Source organism: Diabrotica undecimpunctata, chromosome 2 (genome assembly GCF_040954645.1).
Source record: "Diabrotica undecimpunctata isolate CICGRU chromosome 2, icDiaUnde3, whole genome shotgun sequence".
Classification (NCBI taxonomy): Eukaryota; Metazoa; Arthropoda; class Insecta; order Coleoptera; family Chrysomelidae; genus Diabrotica; species Diabrotica undecimpunctata.
Window position 1 is genome coordinate 137,066,714 of NC_092804.1, and position 25,628 is coordinate 137,092,341.

At 33.3% G+C, this 25,628-nt stretch overlaps 1 protein-coding gene across 4 annotated transcripts in view; it reads right to left on the reverse strand.

The window, feature by feature from the left end:
- Window positions 1-25,628, reverse strand: part of LOC140434935 (uncharacterized) — an 810,654-nt gene that overhangs the window by 53,553 nt on the left and 731,473 nt on the right. For all 4 annotated transcript variants that reach the window (XM_072523577.1, XM_072523574.1, XM_072523576.1 and 1 more), the window contains one exon: window positions 11,539-11,822. In XM_072523577.1, coding sequence (XP_072379678.1) covers window positions 11,539-11,778 — 240 coding nt within the window. In that variant the 5' untranslated portion in view covers window positions 11,779-11,822. The remainder of the gene's footprint in view (window positions 1-11,538; window positions 11,823-25,628) is intronic.

Genomic DNA, 25,628 nt, shown 5'->3' on the forward strand with positions numbered 1-25,628 from the left:
TTAATTTTGAACGAAAAACGTAAAAATTTTATTATTAATAGTAATAACCTTAAATTTATGATAAGATATATATATATATATATATATATATATATATATATATATATATATATATATATACGATGTGTCCGTAACGTAAGGAGAATAAATTCGATATTTTCTAAATGAAAAGCCTTTTTAAAAAAATCTAGAACACAAAAGAAACATCTACAAAATCTTTATTGTAAAATGTTCTACATTTTACAATAAAATTTCATTATACAAGGTGATACACATTACAGTGATGACGTCATCGGCTCTTTTTTTTAGTGTATCACCCTGTATTTTAGGACATTTTTAGATCGATAAAATGAGCTAATTACAAAAAAGTATAATACTCGGGGTCTAACGGATATAATTTAAAAGATATGCGCTTAGAAAATTAATTTTTATTGATTTATAATATTAATAAATTATAAATAAATTATAATAAATAACTTGAAAGTCATCCAGTAATTAATACATGAGTTAATCTTAAATGTTCCAATTGTAGCCCTTGTTGTATTTGACAGTAACCCAAACGTTGTACAAATTCTTGTAGAACCTTGTTTATGCTTTCTTGAGAAATATTGTTTATTTCTTTACGAATTCTTGTTTTTAAGTCTTCAATATTTGCAGGTTTCGTTTTATAAACAACATTCTTTAAATGACCCCACATAAAATAATCCAAAGGATTGAGATCTGGCGACCTCGGTGAATAACTTAACTAAAGTAGGTACGAGATACCTACTTAAAAACTGAAGGTATGCTGGCCCGTTTAAATTACCTTCGAAATAGTAGGGTCCAATGATTTTATTTCTTACAATGCCAGTCCATACGTTTACCTTTTGCGGGTTATTGTGTATGATTCCTCGCCATTTAATTTGAATGTAGCCTCATCAGAAATAATAATATTTTGAACCAAGAGAGGGTTTCGGTGGCTGTTATCCATCATTATTTCGCAAAATTCTATTCTTTTATCTGGATCATCCTCGTTTAATTCCTGTACAACTGTGAATTTTACTTACTTTACTTACTTTTACGTACTTTGTGTACCGTTGTTTTGCAAACATCGAGATCACTACTAACCTTACGAACAGAGGTATGCGCATCTTCTTCAAAAGCAAGTAGAACATCTAAAGGCGGGGTCCCACCAGTCGCGCTATTCTGCGCTGCGTTGCTCTGCTTCGAGCAGCGCGGAGCAGAACTACACAGAGCGGCGCAACTTTGCGCATGTGATTCTAGAGGAGCAAATAAGTTCCAGTTTTTATTTACGCACGCACGATGAAAACAAAATTAGCAATAGCAAGTGCTGCTGTTATAGTAATTAACCATTTTTTACAAGAAAAACGAAAGACCCGGAGGAAACGTCGTTATTGGGTTACACCAGTATTTAAAAGTAGACAAGTTTATAATGGAAATAATCTTTTAAGTGATTTAGTTGCAGGACAGTTTCAAAATTTTTGTCGTATGTCGTTACACGATTTCGAGTACCTGTTAACAATGATTGAACCAGTAATAAGAAAGAGATGAAACAAAGCATTTATCAATGTCTACTGAAATTAAAATGTAAAATTAGCTTTGCCTGTGCCCATTGACTTTTTCATTTTCACCTTTTCTCTTCTATATGAAGACAACAAAGACGTCATCTTTGTTTTAGCTTTAGCGACGGAACAACCGATATTGTCTGCAATAAATACCTATGCATCATATTTCTTACTTTTTATATGATAATTATTGCCTTTCGGATTCCACAATTCCGGTTTGTATCTGTATGCCTAAATAAGTTTTTCAACTTCTTCATGATTCCACTCAAAACTCATCGCGAAGATAGTAAAGAAACAGAATAATCTGTAAAAATGGTCTTCAATCACAAACACCGTTCCAACTAAACGCGCACTTTTCTTTGATCTACACTACTTTACCGACAACCAACGGATAATGTTCGTTCTTGTTTGAACTTGCACGGCGCAGCGCTACTTGTCGTTCCCACTAGTCGCTCAAGCTCGCTCCGCGCACAAATGTACCAAAACAAACAGCGCCGCGCAGCGCAGCGCGACTGGTGGGACCCCGCCTTAATGTTATAACATAATTTACAGAGGGACGACCTGATTTGCGTGCTTTTTCAGCTGTACCAGTTTCTCGAAATTTCTTTTCGATCTTACTTACTGTTGACTGCGTGATGGGTATTTTTGGATATTTATCGTTAAATAAATTACACACTTCCATCTGAGTTCGCGATTTGTCTCCATACCCAATCATCATGAGTATTTCAATTCTTTGCTTTACACTCAAATTAATTTCAACTTAAAATTAATTCTAAGCAATAATACAGAACATTCACGAATTAATACAATTATTGTACTACTTAATTGTTATTGAATGTTACTAAAAATAAGTACAGTTTACCAAAAACTAGAAGTAGGCTACTTTTTTGCAATTGATAATAAATACTTTATTTTCTAAGCGCATATCTTTCAAATTATATCCATTAGACCCGAGTATTATACTTTTTTGAAATCAGCTCATTTTTATCGATCTAAAAATGTCCTAAAATACAGGGTGTTACATTAAAAAAAAACGATGACATCATCACTTGTATCACCTTGTATAATGAAATTTTATTGTAAAATGTAGAACATTAAATTTAAAAATCGACGTGTTTTAGATTTTTTTAAAAAGGCTTTTCATTTAGGAAATATTGAATTTATTCCATACTTTACGGACACACTGTATACACTCTGCTCAACGGGCCGTAGTGCCCCTTGACATGAAATTATTCAACACTGCTTTTTTCCATTTAACTCTGTCCATGGCCGTAGTTTTCCAGTTTCTTATCTCCATTATTTCTAGATCTTCCTTACACACTTCAAGTCTCTTTTCATGGTCGTCCTTTCCTTTTCTTCCCTTCCTCTCGCAGCAGAGGTCCTTGGAATATCTTGCATTCTTATCACTGGCCCAACCATCTAAACCTTTTAGATATAACAATCTTGCTAATTTCTAGGTTCCCATACAGCTCACTGATCTCTACATTTGTTCGCCTCCTCTTGTACATTTCTAAGTCGCCTGAAAATTTTCCTTAACACTCCTCTACCAGATATTAAGCATATTTTGCTAATTTTTGTTCATAACCGAGTTTTAACTGCCATAAAGGACTGTGGGTTGGATCGCTGTTCAGTATAGTCTCAATTTCGCCTCCTTCGAGATGTTTTTTGCTTTAAATAGTTTGTGAAGCGCCCCAACGGTTTTTCTTCTTTTTGCAATACTCTTCTCGATTTCTTGGTGTTGAAACTTCCGTATCTTTTTTAGACTATACTATTTACCCTCATTATTTGTGACAGTCTTCATCATGTTCACATGTGGACATCCACATTCATGTTACCAATGTTTGTATAATGTGTATGAAGTAACCGACTTTATGGAATAGTTACGAAGTTTTTCAAGCAACGATGTTATAATTTCAAATGAAGTCTAACATAAGTCAAGTGTCACACATATTTTTGCGTCACTTTTGGTGATAATTTATAACTATTATCCACTATTTAAACATAGCATAAGTGTCATTGTGGACGATCGTACTGCAGTTTTGTATTTAGAAAAGGTATTGTGAAAAGCTTACTTGAAAAAAACATATCTATTACAGCAAATTTAAAATTAAGTACTGGTCCGTCTGTTTATATTTGATAAGGCGATAAAACAAATAAAAATGAAAATAGGATATCAAATGGGAAATAAGGAAACAAAAATAATAAATAATATGGTATGCAGTTGACTGTGTCCTGATAGCGAAGAATAATGACAACTTGCAGAGAATGCTACATCATTTCAATATAAATACTAAGGAGTCAATATGAAAATATCTGCAGACTTGATTAAATACCTAAGAAGAATAACAGGAACGATACTGATCAACAGATCAAGAAGTAACTTCTTCTTCTTGATGTGCCCATCCGTTACGAATGTTGGCAATCATCATGGCAATCTTTATCTTATCTGCAGCAGCGCGGAAAAGCTGCACATATGTTGTATTGAACCAGATTCTAAGGTTCTTTAACCAATATGTTCTTCTTCTTCCTGGACCTCGTTTTCCAAATATTTTTCCTTGCAGGATGGCTTGAAGGAGAGCATATGGTGGTCAGTAAATCTCGGTTCTTATTCATTCTTCTGAGGACCTCCTCATTTGTGACTCGGTCAGTCCACGGTCCAAGAAGTAACAACAACATAAAAATAAGCAAGACAAGAAATCAACTCAGCACTATGAGAAATCAAGTCTGGAAAGGCATACGGCTCCGATAAAATCCATACAGATTTTTTAATTCACTACTTCACGCAAATGTGCTAAGTATATAAACACTGATATCTTAAAATCATTAGAAAATTCCCACTCACTTAAAAAAGCCTCCAATGTAGCCATATTAAAATCGGGAAAGATAAATGATTAGTCTCAAAACTACCGATCGATTGCACTGCTGAGCTCTGTCTATAAACTGTTGAAATGCGTAATCTACAACAGAATTAGTAGAAACATATTTGAATTTATACCCATTGCGGGAGGTGGATTCAGACCTAACCTTGGTTGCACAGATCAGATCCTATCCCTAACAACACGTATCAAAGCAGGTTTTCAACGAAAGCTAAAGTATCCGTTGCAATCATTGACTTATCAGCTGCATAGTATACCGTCTGGATACAAGGATTAATCTACAAACTACTCAGTGCCACTTAGTGTCAAAAATAACTCATTGATATGTTCACCCACATACACTTTCAAGTAACAATAGGCAATTTTAAAAGTGTCCGAATGAAGCTCAGCAATAAACCGTAGTAAGGATCGATTTTGGCACTCTTACTGTTTAATTTATACATCACTTACCTGTTAATGGATGTTACAGAACCAATACCGACAGATGACCTTGTCATTATGGGAGAATACTTCCACAAATGGAGACTGGGGCCTAGTGCAACGAAAACCAAAGTGTGCTGGTTTCATATAAATAATGCTTAGCCAACAAAAACTCTCCGTTTACTTTGAAAACAGACCACTGACTCATAACTTAACGCCCAAATATCTTGGAGTAACTCTTGATAGAACTTTGAATATAATCCAAAAGCTATGTGGCACAACATGGGGATCCTCAACCTCCGTACTCAGATCATCCACTCTCGGACTTTTATACTCGGCATCTGAATATGATTCCCCGGTATGGCTCAACAGCAAGCAGACGAAGATTGTTGACACCCAATTAAACCAGACAATGCGAATGATCTCAGGTACAATTAGACCAACACAAAACTATTGGCTTCTTGAGTTACATCCCACCGCCGAAAATACAAAGAAGTTAATATCGAAATGAATAGACTGCGCTCCAGAGATTGTTCCTTACGTCACGAATATTTCAGCCTCTTCAATGCCTGGAGAAGACAATGAGAGAGGGACTCACCACAGGAAGTACACCAAATGGCCTGTATCAATCAGAAATGCTAGTCTTCGATATTCGTTTGTAATACTTCATTAAGTGTTCTCAGCCATATGTTAAATAAAAATAAGCAAGACAAACAAACAATTTCGGTTTCATTAGTATATAACTACGTATCAGATTATTTATCTGCCTTGTGTGATTGCTGTTTGAATTCTTTAGACAAATGGTTAATTTTTTTTAAAAATATTTAATAATAAAGAAAAATAAATTCTAATAAAAATAATAAAAAGTTCACGTTGTTAGTTCTTCGCATACTCGTTTAATATGCCCATTTTTGTATTTCTTGTATGCTTTTTATACTTTTTTGTCTATGATTTTTATATTTGCGGCAGATATTGTTTTTGTGGGCCTTTGCTGTCTTGAAAGATTTATTAGGTCAGTCGTTCTTTCCGTCAACCAGTGTTTCATTTTGATTATTATTGATTTTCTAATTTCATTTACACTAGATGCAAATGATCTTAATCTTTTCCCAGTTTCCGTTTAAATCACTTTCAATTGTTGGTGCCCCAGTGGCAAGTAGCCTTTGTTGGAAAATTATTGTATTGGTTGTTGGAATTCTCTCTTTTGATCTGATAAATTCTAGTAAAATTTGGACCTTCCCCAATCTATTTCGCCAGTCGTTTCTGTACATTGCCAACCGTTGCCAATTTGCTGAGTCAATCTTCCTTAAGTTCTCTTCTGCACTATCCTTTCCTCTCAGTCTTGATCTACGCATAATCCCATTTCCCACATTCATAATAGGGTTCGTTTGGGAGATAAGTTTTCAATGGCTCTTCAATTGTCATTTCCATCTGAGTCTAATTATTTTTAAGAAGAATGAATATTACATTCTTCTCATGTACTATGTGTTTATATTCCTTATAGAGAGAATACTTATTTTTAAAAACAATAAATATTACATACCTCTCATGTGCTATGTGTTCCTTATAAATCTCAAAGTGATATTGCCTTCTCCAGATGCCTTTTACTAGGATGCACCAAGTATGCTTCTTAAGATGTTTAGTTTGAAGGTGAATAGATGGTTTGCATATGTTTTAAAAATAATTAGTTTCAGACCCATATGCCAGCATTGTAGTATAAGGACTAGCGAAAAATTGCTTTGTATTTGCTACATTCAAACATTCTAAAATATTTTTAGATTTACTTTTTAGAAATAATTTACAAAACTGTCCTCGTAAAATTAAATTTGAAAATAACCATTTATGATTCCCATAGCTTTGACACTATAAATTAAAATTTTATAAAATATTTACGATTTCAATATGTATTCGCAATATTGCCATTAAAATTTTATAGACATCGCCTAAAATGAAGATAAAAGGGTTCAAGGGCGATCGTATATGTCTCTCAACCCGAAATGCTGGAATCGTCATAAAATATTTATACTAATCTTGTTCTGACAATATCCGTACATTAGTTAATTACATCCAAAATTAAAGACAACTGGGAAGGGTATAATAGAAAAACAAAGAGAGTGAACGTCCTATAATTATTGTTGACGGGTAAACGACACACAGCCATAAAATATAAATATCACAATAGTTTTCATCTACTTAATATCACAAAAGTTTCGCTTTGCATTACATCACCATTTTCTGTCCCAACATTTGTTCATAAGACCAGTCAAACTTAAAGATAGCAAGACTTGGAACCTACGTCAGTTTCCCACTACGTGAAAAGATGACATTTTCTAAAACTCGGCCGAGTATCAAACTAGGATCACCCTGAAATTAGAAGTTATTTTGGAAATTTTATGTTTTTTTTGTATTTTGTAACATAGTTTGAGAGAAAGATTGCTGAGAAAACTTAGTTGTTGATTCGATAAGCATTTGACAAAAAAGAGCCTCTCCCCAAACTCCTAAAAACCGTTATCAGAATAGTTCTTGTTTCTGTAATTTTATGTGTGGATTCCAAAATGATGTTGTAATGTTTTCATTTTTAGTGCATGCAATAAGGATACATTCTATTATTGCAGCAATAATTGTCGCAGCTTTCAAAGGTGGCCGCCGTCAGCGCGAAACGTTGGTGTACAATGAGTATGGTGGCGGTATCAACATATTGGTCTACTAACAGGAAGTCTTGGTTCTGTTGTCCAGTTTCTCTTTGAAATCATCTGCAAGAAGTGAGAAATATGAACATAAGTAAGTAAGTGACAGTTAAGAGGCGACTTCATGCTGCTGTCATATCTTCTTGAACTAGAATTACTGGCCCTACGTTTTTAGAGAACAATTGTTTTGGACAGTTACATCTTGGAGTTTAAATCGTGATTCTGTCTTACGGACTCAAATATACGCATAAGAGTGTGGCGACGACCAGCCGAGAGGAATGCTCAAGCGTATATTTCCGGGAAATTTCAATTTGGTGAAGAATCAGTTATGGTATGGGAGAGCATATCTTTCGAAGCTTGCACTGAGTTATTCTTCACCGAGAATGGGACATTGGCCGCACATACCTGGCAAAGATTCTAGAAGACTAGGTTTTACCATTCATGGTTATTTTTGGAGACATACCAATATTTTGCATAATGATGCACGATTGGCACTATTAATTCCGTACGCAGTACAAATTTAAATTGCATTGAACGTGTTTGAGATGATATTGGTAGAGACTTGTACCAGCTTCCGGAAGTTCTAGATAGATTCGAGATATATTGGTGCAGGAATGAAACAATCGGAATGTGATTCGGAATATGATCTAAAATCTGATCCAAAACATGCGTTATTGGTTGCAAGCTGTTATCACTACCAGAAGAGAGAATACTCACTACTGAAGTCATTGAAGCTTCTTTGAGTTTAACCAAAAACATCTACGTAAAATTTTTAATTTAACGACTCATTTCCATTATTTGCTCCGGTGGATTTATGGTTCAGACACCTGGATTCTAACAAAAAAGTAATGAAAACATGTTATGATGTTTCGAAAGAAAAGTACTAAGGCGAATCTATGGAGCGGTAAATGACTATGGAGTGTGCAGAAGACGGCACAATTTCGAACGTTGTAGAACATACCAGGAACCAGATATCGTAAAATATATTAAGAAGAGGAAGACTCAAGGTTCTGGATCTTCCTCTAGGATAGGGATGAATGGAGAAAAATTCTTGACGAGACTAGGACCCACGCAAAGCCAGAATGATAATGATGGATTTATAGCTGGCCGCACCTGTACAAATAATGTATTCTGCTTAACACAAATAATAGAAGAGACAAATAGAGAAACATTCGTAGACTTAGAATGCAGAATAATATTCATGGGTAACAACTGGAAACTTTCTCACTAACAGTTTAACAATAACCAAAGGGTGTCGAAGACAGTAGGGCAATTATATAGGCTTTCACTCAAGCTTAGTCTTTGTTTTCCTCCATATAGTACGGAGTCCTTCATCGATCAGTCATGATATTTTTTCAGAGCATATAATAACACAAGATACAAAAATTAATAAAAAATTCCATGACTTATGACACTAAAATAAATTTCTTAATTTGCACTTTGGTGCTTTAATACTTAGTAGTAAAAGACCACTGGCAATGACAGTAGTCTTTCTCGTTAATAAAGTTCATTCCTTAAATGTGCTTTGTCTTGCTAGAGTCCATTAACGACGATGTGTCCTATGGGTCATCGTGTGTTAATGTCTAGTGATTTTAAATAATTTTTAACTTAGAATTATAGTGTAATATTTTACTAAATTTTACGAAATTTTAATGGCCGTACGTCCATTCTTAGGGTACCGGTCCGTTCCGAACGTTGGCGATCATTCTGGCTATGATGACTGTTGGTTGCTATACGGAATAGCTGTGTTGAGGTCTTTCTATAGCATGCTCTTAATCTGAGTAGCTCATATCTTCCTTGATTTCTCATTATATGTTCCAAGTACTGCAGCTTACGGACTTCACGACGATGTTGACCAACTCTGCGGTTGTGTTCATCCTCCGTAGTACTTCTTCATTGGTGACTTTGTCTGTCCATGATATCTTCACGATCCTTCTGTATAACCATAGCTCAAAAGCCTAAGGTTTTGATAGGAGGATTTTGATTTTAAAGAGGCTTATTTTTGTTTCTAGGATGAAGTCATGGCTCTTGAACACAGAGCTAGCTAGCTCTTAGTAAAAAATGCACTTTTTGCCTCTTCGATGCGACATTTAATCTCTTGGGTGTTGTCCCACGATTCATTGATTATAGTTCCCAATTAGTTGTACTGTGAGACACGTTCAATTCTCATTTGGTTCATATACAGATTTGCTCCAGTTATGTTTTCCTCGCTGATGATCAGTAGCTAGGTTTTGCTGGTGTTTATATCCAGTCCATATGTTGTACTGTTTTCTATTCTATTGTACCATTTGTATACCGCAGGTTATTAAGCTTGACTCCATTTATTGAGATGCTTTCATCAATATCTTTTAGAGCCTCTTTAAAAATGTACTCCGAGTACAGGTCATCTGCTGACATTTCTACATTTCTGAAACAATACCTGCACGCTAAATAAAGCTTCCCTCGTACCAAAGGCATTCACAAATCCAAACTGATTGGGCGCAATTGTTCCTCAAAATTTCCAGTAAATTCTTTTGTGGGTAACTTTTAAAAACAGCTTCAGCAGATGGCTCATTAGACTTATGGTCCTATAGTCTTCACAAACTTTTGCTCCTGGTTTTTTGGGCAATGGTACGAACTCTGATTTGAGCCACTCTACTGGTATTTTTCCTGCGTTGTATATTTCATTAAATATTTCACTTATTATTCTTATTTGTTCTGTATCTAACAGCTTCAGCTATTCTGCAATTTCATTAAGTCCCGGTGCCTTTCCATCCTTCATTTGCCTGTCGGCTGCCGTTATTTCTTTTCGTAGGATTTCGGGATCTGAATTTTCTTCAATGGTGGGCTCTTGTATTGGAAAGGTCGTGGAAAAGTTTCTTTAAGTATTCTTACCATACTTTCATTTAATCTTCTTTGGTTATGTCAAGATTGCCTTCATCATCTGTTATTTTTCCACTGTTTCGTTTTCGGAACTTTCCAACTATTTCCTTCGCCTTTCGATAGACATTGAAATTATCATATTGACTCTGATACTCTTATATTTATACGGTATGTAATCGCGTCTTATTGTAAGTACAATAATGTCATAAGATCCTCTCAACATATAACTACCATCATGTTTTATTACAGTCTACCCTGATGATGGTACCAATTTAATATAGTTTCCGAAAGCGTGGATGAAGTGAAAAGTGTTTTCTTTCATCTACAGTTGCTGCAATTCCCAATACTTCCATTTTGTGTTATATTTCTCTTAGGTATTATAAAGATTTTGTTTTAATTTTAAAAAATCCAATTGTTTCTTGGTTTAGACAATACAACGTTTTTCTCGATGAGTGGACTCACGATTGATATTCACGAATAAACTATCATAATATGGGAAAAGGCGACATACTAGGCGACTGGCTTCGTCTCTGGATCTTATTTAAGAAAAAAATGATTACAAGAACTAGAGATTATCATGATACAAATGTAAAAACAGTAATTGCAATACCACGTGCAACTTTTTTCCAAATAGAAAATATATTGGATACTATTTTATATTATACAGCATGAGAAGCTGTATAAAATTGTATGATGTTTAAGTCCACTTGGAACTTTGATTAATAATTCTACCTCTAAAAAAGTTATGTTGAATCAAGTTATGTTGAAAAGTTATGTTAACTCGGTACGAACCTTGTAATTAGCGCCCTTTATGAGACTAAGATATAAAAACATATTCATGGGATGTACCAGCTTAAAAAACATATTCGTATAAAATTGCATTACAATGTTGCCACTAGTTTCGGCAAAATCGTAAACAATGTGTAACATTTTTTTTCTTCAACGCCCTTTATCTTGAAAACGAATTGCGTTACAAAAATTTTTTACTAAGTAAACTCCAATTATTTTTTAGTTTTTTACCTATCATAGAGACGGTGTTACCTTTTTTTGAAACACTCTGTATTTGACTTTACGGCAGTGCGGCTTTTACGACCCAAGAACATATCCAGCAGTAAAATAAACTGTACTCACCTCAAAACTTTTGACCACGCCTTTAAAGCTCTCTTTCGGTACAACCAAATGGAAAGTCCTTCCAACATAGGCTACCAAATCCTTCTCGTTCCATTTAACTAGCTTATCTCCCTCAGACTCAATCTCCAAGTCTTCAGTGACATCGAAAGCGAAGTCTTCTTCGTTGTCAGCGATTGTAGAGGGTAATAAGAATGTCGCCGTTGCTAGCAGCAAGGCGACCAGTGATGAGCGGAGGTACATGGTAGAAAGAAGAGTGTTACGCTAGTGATCACGCTTTCATCGCTCTGCAACAAAAAAAATGTTTTCAATATTGATTCATATAAACTGAATGTAAATATGATGATCCCATAAAGATTTGGGATCGACAATCCTAATCATTGCCATTGCCAATCCTAAAACTAGAAGAAAACCAATATTGTCTAAAATCACAGGGGATTTTTCATAAAAGAATATTGGGATTAACAATATGAATAGACAAACTGTCACAATTCTGAATCTAGAAAATCCACAAGGAAATACTGTTTCCGCCTTATTTCTGCGACTCCATGGGTTAATAGAGATGCAGATATTACGATAATAATATACAATACACTAGTAATACAATAAAGACATGGAGGCTGGAGACAGAGGTAGCAGAAGGATACATTCAAATTCTTTACAAAATTAAATAAACGTATCAAATCAAATTGATTGCGTTAATTGCTGCATTTAATTTGTCAGTAAATTTTTGCTCAAACTCTCAAGTCTTCGTTGGTTCGTTAGCAAACTTCATAGGAATAACCGCATACTTATTCTTCACGGTTTGAATAAACAAAACATAAGCTATTAAGATTTTTATTGGACTATTGTGCCTCGGCACTCTGGCAAATTTTGTAGACAGCTAATTATGAATTATGTATATTGTTACTGTATATTGTACTGAAAATAAAAATGGGAAAATAAAAGTCAATTTGAATTTTTCGAAGCGGAGTGCAGGTGATCTGTTACTAACCCTAAAGAGAAGAACATTAAATTCTGGGATAATATAGTATGAAACGAATAAATCCAGAATACCAAGAAACATTCACATGCGCATATGTAGCTTTATCCACTATGATTGCATAATTCTAATTCTATCCGGGTAATTCTAGTATTATTCGATATAGGCGTTTTAACCGTAACATACATGTTATTTTCATAATTTCTTTCGAATAAACATTAAAAAATAGAGGCCACAGTGTAATTTCTTTCAATTAAAATATATGCATGTAGCACATGAAACCATATTAAACAAAATTTTGACAAAAACTACAATACATATATTATGTGTTTCACAAACTTTTGTTGATATACAATGGAAAAATAACACAAACACTACAAACTTTCAACCACTTTCAACTTTGGAATAAGCTTAAATAGTGTGCTTGTGAAAACAATTCAACTACTTACTAATTCCATCTAAGTGCTTCTATTTTCGCAATCTTACAGCATTTGCTTGCAGCTCAGGTATTAAACACACTCCGTGTTTATTTTACAGCGGAAGTCATGGAGGTCTTATGATTTAATATCCAAACATGGTTGTTCCTTCTCTTTTCTATGTAATGTCTATTTACCGGTTATAAACATGGTACTAATTTCTAATAAAAGATGTAAGACATTTGAATATATTAAAATACCATAAATTATAATTCAGTATTTTATTTTTTGCGGAAACTATATCGTTCACAAAGTTATGCTATTACATATATATATATTCATATATATATCTATATATATATATATATATATATATATATATATATATATATATATATATATATATATATATATATAGGATGGAGGTAAAAGTTTATGGTCGGTATAGTAAAATTTAACAGGGTATTTAACACAGTTATATAATCATATTTTCAGTGAATAGAGATAAAGATAACAATCATATTTTCTCTTATTCTCCCCTCTACATTCCTCAGGCACGCCCATTAGTGAACGCCAAACGATTATTTGGATTTCTTTATTCCCCATTCTGTAACCATGATGATTATGTACTGCTTGTATTATTTCATCCAGTATTATATTAAAGAGAAGTGAGCTTAACGAGTCACCCTGTCTGACTCCGCTTTGTACTGGTATACACTGTGTTAGTCTTCCATTTATCTTTGTCTGTATTCGATTATGTAAGTAGATGCTTTCGATTGTTTGTATAATATTGCTTGGTACGTTTATTTTATACAGTAGGTGTAAGACGTCTTTGACTTGGATGCGATCTAAAGCTTTTGCCAGGTCTATAAAACATAGATTTGCTGGTTTATTGTACTAGATGGCCTTTTCTGTGATTTGTCTTAGTACAAATACGGCGTCTACGCAGGATCTTCCGGATCTGAATCCTTGTTGTTCATCTGATAAAGTTGTTAGTTTATTGATTTTGTTGGTTTGGACTTTTGTGGTAAGCTTAAGTGCGGTGTTCAGTAGATTTAGACCTCTATAATTGTTGGGGTCTTCTGTATTTCCTTTCTTGAACATTGGTATCATTATGTTGTTTCTCCATGCGTCTGGTATCTTGCAATGCAATATTAGTTTTTGTATAAGTTTTGTCATCACTAGGGTTATACTTTCTCCTCCGTATTTTATAATATAATTTAACTAATTCATCTAATAATTATTATATTCATTTTATCATTGCCAATTTGATATTTGTTGTTTAATATTATAATTATTTTCAATTTTTATATGGCAAGGAAATATTTTAAAACATATAATGTTGCTAACACAAGGTTAATTTTTCTAGTTTTTGTCAATTTGGCTCAATTCGACCATTGGAAATAAAATGCTGCAGTTGGTGGCCGCTGCTATGGGAACACAACATATCACAGAAGTTTAATACCAGTATGAACAACTGGAACTACCAACCAACAAATACATTCGGTAATACTGTTTAACTACTTGACGACAACATGAGAAATCGTAAGTATCATTTAAAAAAATTTTATAGCTAAAGATATGTTTTGTTTGATTTTAATTTAATATTAAAATTTTCAATTTTTATATTTATTGTCCTAGCCAAACTCATTTTCACATTTACTTCTAAGATAAGACGTTCTCTCATCTGAGAGACTGAACTAAACGAGGCCCAACAATTGGCTCCCAAAGAAAGTTGCGAGTTTATTGTTCTACATTGGCTCTTAGGGAGCTCCTACAGGAGATAAAAATAAGAATAGAAAAGGCTAGAGCAAATTTCAACAAAATGAGAAGAGTTCTATGTACCAGGGATTTAAAACTGGAACTAAGAGTTAGGTTGGCGAGGTGCTATGTTTTTTCGACCTTATTTTATGGAATGGAATCTTGGACCTTGAATGCTACATCAATGAAAAAACTGGAATCATTTGAGCCTTGGGTGTACAGAAGAATTCTGAAAATATCATGGACAGAACACGTCACAAACAAAGAGGTTCTGAGAAGGATGAACAAAGAAATGGAAATTTTAAATTCAATAAAAACAAAAAAATTGGAATATCTCGGACATATTACACGTGGAGAGAAATACACCTTGCTCCAACTGATCATGCAAGGAAAGATCCAAGGAAAGAGAAGCATAGGGAGGCGTAGAATGTCATGGCTGCGCAACCTGAGAGAGTGGTACGGATGTACATCAAATGAACTTTTCAGAGCAGCCGTCTCAAAAGTTCGAATAGCTATGATGATTGACGACCTCCGTCGCGGAGATGGCACTTGAAGAAGAAGAAGATTGGCTCTTAACTTGACTCCTAACTTTCCGAGGTAGCCATACTGTTACCCATTGGCACCCGCCGTTTCTGATGGGTTGTTCAATGGTTACACAGTTGTTCTATAACTTACTCCAGGACTGTACGGGTACCTACATTATGTTGATATGCATGTGTTTAACTATGATTAATTGTGGTATCTATTTCAGACGATGTGGTAAAAACGGAAAAGCTAGGTATAATATTAATTTTTTTATTTGTTAATTTTAAAATTATTTTACCCTTATTGATTTCGTTTTAAATATATAAATTTGTAACTGAAATTTAAAGGCTGATGCTACTAATTCGACAATGTTTGAAGTAGAATTAAATTGTGATGTGATTTAATTAACATTGAAATTAAATAAAATTCATCAATACAAATTAGTGAAAAAATACAAATTTTGTAAATGAAATAACTGTTATAAAATTTATTTTCTAATTGAAAATGTGCAAAAATTAACATGTATAAATAAAATATTTTAGATTCGATTATGTTTGCGCAAATTTATTTTCAGATACAAGCAAGAGCAAGAGAAATTTCAGAAGCATCTGAAACTAGTAGCCGTCTTCCTAAAACGACACTCGAAAAAAATATTTTTTGCTTATTTTGTGGAGAAAGGCCAAGAAAAAATTCTATCAGTGGCAGCAATAAGAGAGATAAAAAATAATAGTTGTTTATAAATTTTTATAAATAAGCAGGTCTCCGTGGTAAACTTGGTGTAAACTTTTTAATATAATATTGCAGTATCAGTTTCGACTAAAACAATATTCAGCTAGTAGGTAAGAAATAATCAATGTATTTTCAAACTTTAAAGCTTTTGATCTGTAAATCTCGAAACGCAAAGGTAATTACTTTGTTTATTTACATTTGACGACTAAAGAACGCGTTTTACGAAAAATCCCAACAATAACTTTCGTCTTAAAAATACCTTAATTATTCAAAAACAAAAAAAAATATTTCCACTCAATTTTTTTTAATTTGTTTACAAATTATTATAGACAATTTTCATTGGCAAACTGTGTGTAACTTTTTACAGAAATGTAGCACCATATACCAGAACAGAACTAAACTTGTAGGTAAGAAATAATCAAGGTGTTTCGAACGTTAAAGTTCAGACTATCGACAAGTCGTTACCCCGAAACGGAACGGTATATCAATTTGTTTATGGATTTTTAAATTAACTTTTGCAATATAAAATCAAAATATAATCGCGCATTTTAAAACTACTTGACTTAAGCTTTCTCTCATATTTCATCCATCCCTCCATCTGAGTTTTGGCCTACCCGTACTTCTACTTCCCACAGGTTGTGACATAAGGATTCTTCTAGGAGGAGGGTTGTTCTGCTGTGATCTTGCCAGATATCCTGCCCATCTTAGTCTTCCTATTTTTATGAAGGATACTATGTCTTTACCACCAAATATATGTTTATATCTGTGATATATCTCGTAGTTGTACCTCCTTCTCCAAACACCATTTTCACCGAATATCCTTCTCAGGATCCTTCGTTCAAATATAAGCAGAAGATTTTCATCTGCCTTGGAAATGATCCATGTCTCCGACCCATATGTCAACACTGGCTGTATAAGGGTTTTGAATATGGTTACTTTTGTTTTTTGGCTTAAGTTTCTGCTTCTCATATGTCTACTCAGTCCAAAATAGCATTTGTTTGCTAGGATTATTCTTCGCTTGATTTCTTCCGTCATGACGTTCTCCTTGGTGATCAGGGAGCCTAAGTATGTGAATTTGTCCACCACTTCAAAGGTAGAGTTATCAACCGTGAATTGGTGGCCGATGTTTCTGGCTCTATTGTTGGGTGTTGATGCCATTATCTTAGTTTTCTCCTCATTTATGCCAAAATTTAGGATGATTTATTAAAAATGTTTCCTCAGTTGTCTATTTGGGCATCCCTGACCGCCTTTTCCAGAGCTATGTTAAAAAGGAGACACGCCAGCGCATCTCCCTGTCGCAGCTCAACATGCGTTTCAAATGCCTGTGATTGTTCGCCCTGTATTTCGACTTTGCAAACAACTTTACGCATTGTAGCCTTAACTAATCTTATCAGTTTATCGGGGATGTGGAGTTCATCCATGGCTTCATACAATTTATTTCTTAGAACACTATCATAGGCCGATTTAAAATCTACGAAAAGATGGTATGTGTCGATATTGAATTCATAGGTTTTTTCCAGTATTTGCCTTAGCACAAAGATCTGGTCTGTTGTTGATCGACCAGGCCTAAAACCACTTTGATATTCGCCAAGAAGCTCCTCTGAATATGCACTCAGGCGACCATATAAAATACTCTAATGTAAATATTTTGTATGCTGTACCCATATGTATTTTTTTGTGTAGAAAACATGTGCTTCTTACGATCATGTTCTTTGAGGCTGCGAAGGTGACTGCTCGGTGTCCATTCGAATTAGTATTATTATGGAGACTATATTTACCAATGTGCGGTAGATATATTTCTTCCCTTCCGATTTTTGCGTTCAGATCACCAATTACTATTTTAATGTCATTTCTGGGACAATTGTCATGTTCTTTCTAATTCATCATAGAAATTATCTTTTTCTTCGTCTAACTTGTCCTATGTTGGGGCATCATAATACACTCCGCGTCATAGAAAACGGGCCACCCCAAATATTTAAAATATTTTCGAAATTATTATTTATTGGTACAAAATTAAGCATTAATTTTTTTGTATATTGAATCAATAACTCGTTGAATATAAAATTTCATCATTATCGTAAAACATCAATCGAAAATAAAAACTTTAAGAAAAATAGGAAATTTATTCAAAAAATCAATTTACAGTTTTTAAAACAACAATGAATTGTATATTTAAAAAAAAAGCTGGTATCCATTTTCAGTAATGGGTATTGCCACCTCGATTCTGGATGACACTCCTCATTCGATTTGGCATGGAATTTATAACGTTTTGGATATCTCTTTGGGGAAAAGTGGCCCATTCATCAATGAGTGCCATCTGAAGCTCTAAAGGTGTTGTTGGAGCAGGTATGCGAGGCCTAACGCGACTTTTTAGCAGGCTCCATATATGCTCAATAGGATTAAAATCGGGGCTTTGAGCAGGCCAGTCTATTTTTGGAATACCAACCTCGTCAAGGTACTCCGTTACTATCCTTGCCGTGTGTGGTCCCGCATTATCCTGCATTAGCAGGAATTCGTTGCCAATAAATCCAGCATAGGGCATCACGTAATGTTGTAAGATTTCCGTTATGTACCTTACTGCTGTTAACGCACCTCTGTCGATCACGACGAGATCCGTATGCACATCAAAAGAAATCCCTGACCAAAACATTACTGAACTACCACCAAAAGCAACCCGTGGTGCCAAGTTCAACCAGCGAAATGTTCTCCAGCCCGTCTGTACACCTTACTGCGTCCATCTTTACCATAAATAGACATTCTACACTCATCCGTAAACAATACTTTTTTCCAATCGTCTGCTGTCCAATTGATGTGCTCACAGGCAAAATCGAGTCTTCGTCTTTTGTGAGCTGGGGAAAGTAAGGGCCCTGTTGCTGGACTGCAAGCTGTCAAACCTTGCTCCCTTATCTTCGCCGAATAGTAGAAAGGCTGATTGCTGGTCCTTGAGCTTGCTGTAAATGGCCTTGAAGTATTCTAGCGGTTTGGGTCTGATTCCGTAATGCAGCAAGAATGACGACGCGATCTTCCCTAGCGGTTGTTTTCCTTTTTGGACCTGTACCAGGTCGTCGTTGGTGAGATCCTGTCACAATAAATCGTTGCTGGGTCCTTTGTGCAGTCGAACGACTAACATTCAATTGTCTTGCAACTTGCTTTGACTTAATCCACTTCCCAGTAATTCCATCGTTATTAACTCAAGACTACTTCACACTAAGTCGGCTACTGTAATCTGAGATGCGTTTAAAACTCATTAGACCCCTTTACAATATCATACATTTCTCAAAACAATCGCTTTCTCGAAAATTGATCAAGTTGTAAACAACTTTTTTTCAAAATTGTTTTGTTTTATAGGTTCTATGAATATCCTTAATCCAGTTACATGGTCAGTTTGCTTTCGCAACACCCCATTTAACTTAAATAACCCAAGACACATTAAAAATAAAATAATATTAATTCAATATACAAAAAAATAAATGCTTAATTTTGTAGCAATAAATAATAATTTCGAAAATATTTTAAATACTTGGGGTGGCCCGTTTTCTATGACGCGGAGTGTATATCGATTAAAATAAGTTTCAACTTGTGGGTATGAAATCGACCTTTTTCGACAAAAGTCATCCAACTATTGTAATATGTACAATATATTTTAAATGATACATAGTATCTTTAACACATAAATAAACATATAACAAAATGTAAATAGAATAAATATATTCAATAAATAGATGTAAACATAACATGATTTATAATTATTGCCAAACTAATTTATTAAATATGTTTATAGCTTATTTACATACTTACAATAAATAATACAAATATTTTAGAAAAAGATATCAAAACCATCCCAAACAATTTTTCCAAAGTAAATAAATGCAACTCCCCTTGTCCTTAGCATACAAAATAGAACTATTTACCTAACTCATCTTAAAATAGATGCGGCTGAGCCTGTTTAATTTTTATTGGGGACCGAATTACTCTCTACCGAAAGATTGAAGTATCCGGTAGATTCAATTATTCAAGTGCAGAAAATACATTAGGAAATAGTAATCAACAGTAACAATCTCATTGTCATCAAGATAAACAGAATTTAAGGTTTAAAGAAACTGGTTTAACTTTTATATTTAAATAAGTAAGGCATTTTGTGGTGTACACCATTTAACCACTTCCAAGTACAAACTAAATGTTTTAAGAAGGTATTCTGTCAAAAATTCTGTTTACAAAATTGAGAAATAATTACGTGATTTTTACAACATTTAAAATGTATTCCAAAGATGTTCACACCTTTAAAAGTGGTTATTTGCAAATGCTCAAGTTTTCATTGATAAAAACGTCCTGATGAAAATTGTAATCCTTATAGATCTTTTCATTATTTTAGTAATTTTTTTATTATACCATACACACCAGGTTTACTTCATTGTAAGTTTTTTTATAACTAATAACGTTATCCCGTCATTCTGCTCTGTAACAGATATTTTCTGTGTATTATAACCTCTTTGAAAGAAATTCTTACAACGAGTAGGTATATAGACTCAAACACCCTTTCCACGCAAAGGGGTACTTCGTACCGACTTTACTAAAAACAAATCAAACAGGCAACGTTTAGGGGTATACGAGTATTACACAAGGGAAGTACAAGAGGAATAACAACAGCTGATACCTAATTGTCTATGTGTATGAAATAAAATCAAACAGCGTATTAATGTATCGAAATGTACCTACTTATAAATTGCATTAATTTGGTATGTTTGAAGAATTCCGATAAGCAGGATTTCGACAGCATAGTAGACTAGGCGGAATCTGTAGAAATTCAGACCATAATGGACATTTTCCATAGGAAGCTATTTTTTTGCTGGAATCCCTTCAGGATGTGCCCAATATCGATAATCACGATATGCGCCAGTCGCAAACCCTGTGCTAAATTTTTTATTTAACAAAATCTGAAAACAATTGAAAATTTATCATTGTTTTGCTCCTATTTTCGTTTATAATTCGGAAAATATTGATCCTAGAGAAAAAATTATAAGAAGTTAAACGTTTTGTTATTCAATTTTACACAATATTTCGTTAGCTAGAAATTGAAAATTTAATGTTTATTGTTAAAAAAATAGCAATAATTGGAAAAAAAGTACAAAAAAATGAATTCTCCTTTAAATGTTTTCGACTTTCTAAACTTGACTTACAAGCTCCATATTCCGCCTAGAAAAACTTTTGAATATGTTTAAAATGTGTGCTAAATTTTGTTAAGATCGGTCGGATATGTTTTGCATAATAATTTTGCAATCCAGCCTACTGGAAAAAAATCTCAAATTTTCAAATTTATAATAGGCCCTAAATAAGGCTCTCAGATAGTTGCAAATTTTTTTAAATATAAAGGTAGGCTCAAACTTTCAAACGCTATTTGTAAAATTCAAATCGGTTCACTAGGAGAGCCTAGAAATTTTTTTAAAGTTTTAAACATTTTTTAGGTTTATAAACAAATTGAATAACTTTACAAGCTTTAAACATATCCTTCGAAAAATAGAAAAAGACTAAAAAAAATTATTGAAGATTGAGTCAAAATAAAGTTTATTTATGAAAAAAAAAAAAAATTTGTTTCGTTCGCCTTTGTTTTAACAATTTAAATTATTTATTAACCATTTATAAATACATATTTGTTTACTAAAAATAACAATTTCCTTCAATGTATAAATTGCAAGCTCAAAAAAAATGCATGAAGAAAAAATGCAATTACTTGTTTAACATACAATTCTTTATTGCAAATTTCCCAAATTGCAATTAAAAAAGGTATTTGAAAATATGATATTTGAAATTCTTGTCGTCCGAGACATCAATTAAAAAAAAAAGAGCAAAATTGGTTAACAAGAAGCCGAGATAATGCAATATTTAGCGCGCGGTATGATTTTGAACTCGCCGATTAACATTTCGAGTGAATGTCCCCCACCACCACCACTCATGCATTCCGAGCGACATTTTACGCGAAAACGGTTTTTTATTTATCTTTTTTATGGATGTTGCCATGAAGCGCATTACGTAAAACTTTTCATATAAAAAGTACTTGACAAGACTTTGTATTTGTTTGACAAGTAATTGTTTAAAAACGAGCCCTCTATCACTTATGGTTACACGGCAAATGTATGCCAACTTTGACCTTCAATATCTCGGCATCCAGTAAGCCGAATTTATCTTTTTTTTTTTAAGAAGCGTCTTTTAATGTTCTTTAAGTGTATAAATTTTGAAATTGATATGTTTAAAGCCCGTAAAGTTATTCAATTTGTTTATAAGCCTAATATATAAAAAAAATGTTTAAAACTTTAAAAAAATTTCTAGGCTGTCCTAGTGAACCGATTTGAATTTTACAAAAAGCGTTTGAAAGTTTGAGCCTTCCTTTATATGTAAAAAAAAACTATCTGAGAGCCTTATTTAGGGCCTACTATATATTTGAAAATTTGCGATTTTTTTCCAGTAGGCTGGGTTGAAAAATTATTATGCAAAAATAATCCGACCGATCTTAACAAAATTTAGCACACGTTTTAAACATATTAAAAGGTTTTTTTAGGCGGAATATGGAGCTTGTAAGTCAAGTTTAGAAAGTCGAAAACATTTAAAGGATTAACTTTATTTTTTTGTACTTTTTTTCCAATTATTGCTATTTTTTTCAACAATAAACATTAAATTTTCAATTTCTAGCTAACGAAATATTGTGTAAAATTGAATAAAGAAACTTTTAACTTCTTATAATTTTTTCTCTAGGATCAATATTTTCCGAATTATAAACGAAAATAGGAGCAAAAAAATGAGAAATTTTCAATTGTTTTCAGATTTTGGTAAATACAAAATTTAGCACAGGGTTTGCGACTGGCGCATATCGTGATTATCGATATTGGGCACATCCTGAAGGGATTCCAGCAAAAAAATAGCTTCCTATGGAAAATGTCCAATCCAAAACAGATCCCGCCTAGACTATAGGTAGAGTAAGAAAACAATGTTTTCGGGTAAAGCAACTCAGGGGCGGACTAAGACCTAGGCAACCTAGGCACGTGCCTAGGCCCGTAATTTTTGGGGCCCGAAAATTAGGAATTTATTTTTTATAATTAATTATGCATTCGCGTGCTACTATACACCTGCAAGGGTCAATGTCGATGTGTGTAAATACGATAGAGTCTCGCGCCTATTGAGTTTAAAAAGTCAAATGTAGCTCTTTAAATTAGTCTCCTGAACGTTACGTATTGTATCTTATGTGAGTTTTGATTGAAAATTGTGCAATTAAGACTTAAGTCCTAGACTTGATTGCAAATAGATTGTTTTGGATTCATAGTTAATACTTTGTAAAATTCCTAAATATAGAAAACCAATCATCAGTCACTTCTGCTACGTCGGAATCTGCAACACCACAAACGCCTTCACTATTCAAAAATGAAAAGAAGGCAAAAAATCCAAAAAGAGGTGGTTATTATCTTCAAGCTATCAAGAAATATATCGCTGCAAATTATAAAGTAGATGCGGAAAAAGTTGCACCGTTCATCAACATCATCATTTCAAAAAATATTTAAAAGCTGCAGTTGCTACTGGATCGTCGGTATAAATAAAAGGAAAAGGAGCATCAGAATCTTCAAGTTAGCGTCTATCTCATCGTGTTTTAGATCTACAAAGCCTAGTTTAGGAAAAAAATTAAAGCTGGAGGAACAAAAACAAAACACAAACCCAACAACCGAAAAAAACTGCCACCGCCGCCAAACGTTCTGCTGCCAGCGAAAAGGCAAAATCTGTAAAGAAAGTGCCTAAGGCTAAAGAAGTACCATCAAAGACAGAGAAAAGCCGACCAAAGCCATTAAAGTTAAAAAGAAGTCAGCTTCTAAAACTTCGTCATCTTCATCCCCAGTTCTGACTTTCGCAGAAGAATAAAAACACTAACCAAAGCGAAGAAATCAAATTAAGGCAGTCCTACGAAAAAACCACTGGCATCTAATCCAAAAACCGCCAAGTTGACCAAAAGGCTAGAAAAGCTGCTGGTCCTACGAAAAAGTAATTGGACTAATTAATATCTTTTAATTATTAAAACAAATGAAGTGTTTATAAAAATAATACATTATTTAATTAAAATATTATATACCATAAAATACCATAAATTGTGAATGTGATATTGACTAAAATAAATTTAATTGAACATCATTTTCTTCTTTCTTTTTAGTACGTAGTCATTAAAATGAGTTCCTTTAAAATGTAAGTGGTGTTAAAAAATAAAACAAAAATCAGATCAAGATAAAGTGGCAAAACAAATCAAAAGAACGTTGGAAAATGTCTTAACTAGAGATGGAGAACAATTACAACAATCGTCATCATTGTCGCAAATTTCACCTGTTTAAACTGCAGAAACATCATTTGTGTCCGAAACTATTCTGCAAAAAGACCAGCAGGAAAACCAAGCAGTTCTGATCGTAAAGATGAAATAAAAGAAGAAAATATAAATTTAAAATCATCCCAAAGTAATGATGAAACTAAGAGTTTTGTAAACGACATTGCATTATGACCAGATACTTAACAGACGCCATGCGAGAATATTATATAAAAAATCCACTAAAATTAATAAATGAAACTTTGGAATCATCTTCTATTCGATGTAAGGAAAGGTCAAAACAAATAAAAAGGAAATTGCTTCTATTGCTTCCTTCTTCTAAACAATGAATAGCAGGGAAAAAGTTAAATGGGATTGTTTGGATTATATTGAAATCAATAACTTACTGTACTATTAGGTCTGTAAATTATTTTCCAAGCAAACAACGATAACGATAAAACGGACGAATAATTTGAAAAATGTACATAAAAAATTGTCAAAACATGTAAACTTCACTGACTGTGATTACCTTAAATTTAAACAATTTTCATCATAGTGAAGTTCGTGACTATTCAATAGAGGAATAAAAATATTATGAACACTATTTAAACCTAGCAGAACTGAAAAAGGAAGTATTACAATTTAAAACTGTTATAAGTATAGAGAGATTTTTATAAGAAAATATTATTTCGCCTGTATCCATGTGGTCATTTATTAAAAAAAATATATTATTGCCACATTCCCAAATTTAAACACAATACTGAGAATTTATTTAACCATTCCAATTTTCGCTTGGAATCCAATAATTAAATAGAACTATATCGTATATGTTTTGAAACCAAACTACCAAAAGCAAAATAGGTGTCATGACTGAAAAATAGGCCCGGAATTACAATGTTACCTAGGACCCGATTTAGCCTTTGTCCGCCACTGAAGCAACTTGATCTTTGAAAATTGATGCCAGTAAATATTTAGGTTTTTTTTAATTTTGTTTTTGTTTTCTTCTATTTAAATTTTATGTTGTAAATATTTAGGCACTTTTCGCTTTCGTTGTTAAAATAATGCGGAACTAATCGTTTTACGAACGGCTAATAGGGAATATAAAATAAACCGTATTTTTGAAAAAAAAAATACAAACATAAATAGCTATATAGGACATATAGACAGGTATAAATGATTTTGTTAGTACACAAATGAACTAAATATAAACGAAAATGTCAAATACACTGCGCATCAGTCAATCTTATATTTAGCTACTAATAATAATTCACTACAAAATAGACACTTTCCATTTAAAATAAATCATTCTAGAGAATTAAAACGATGAAAATGTGGCTTTTTTAATTCTACC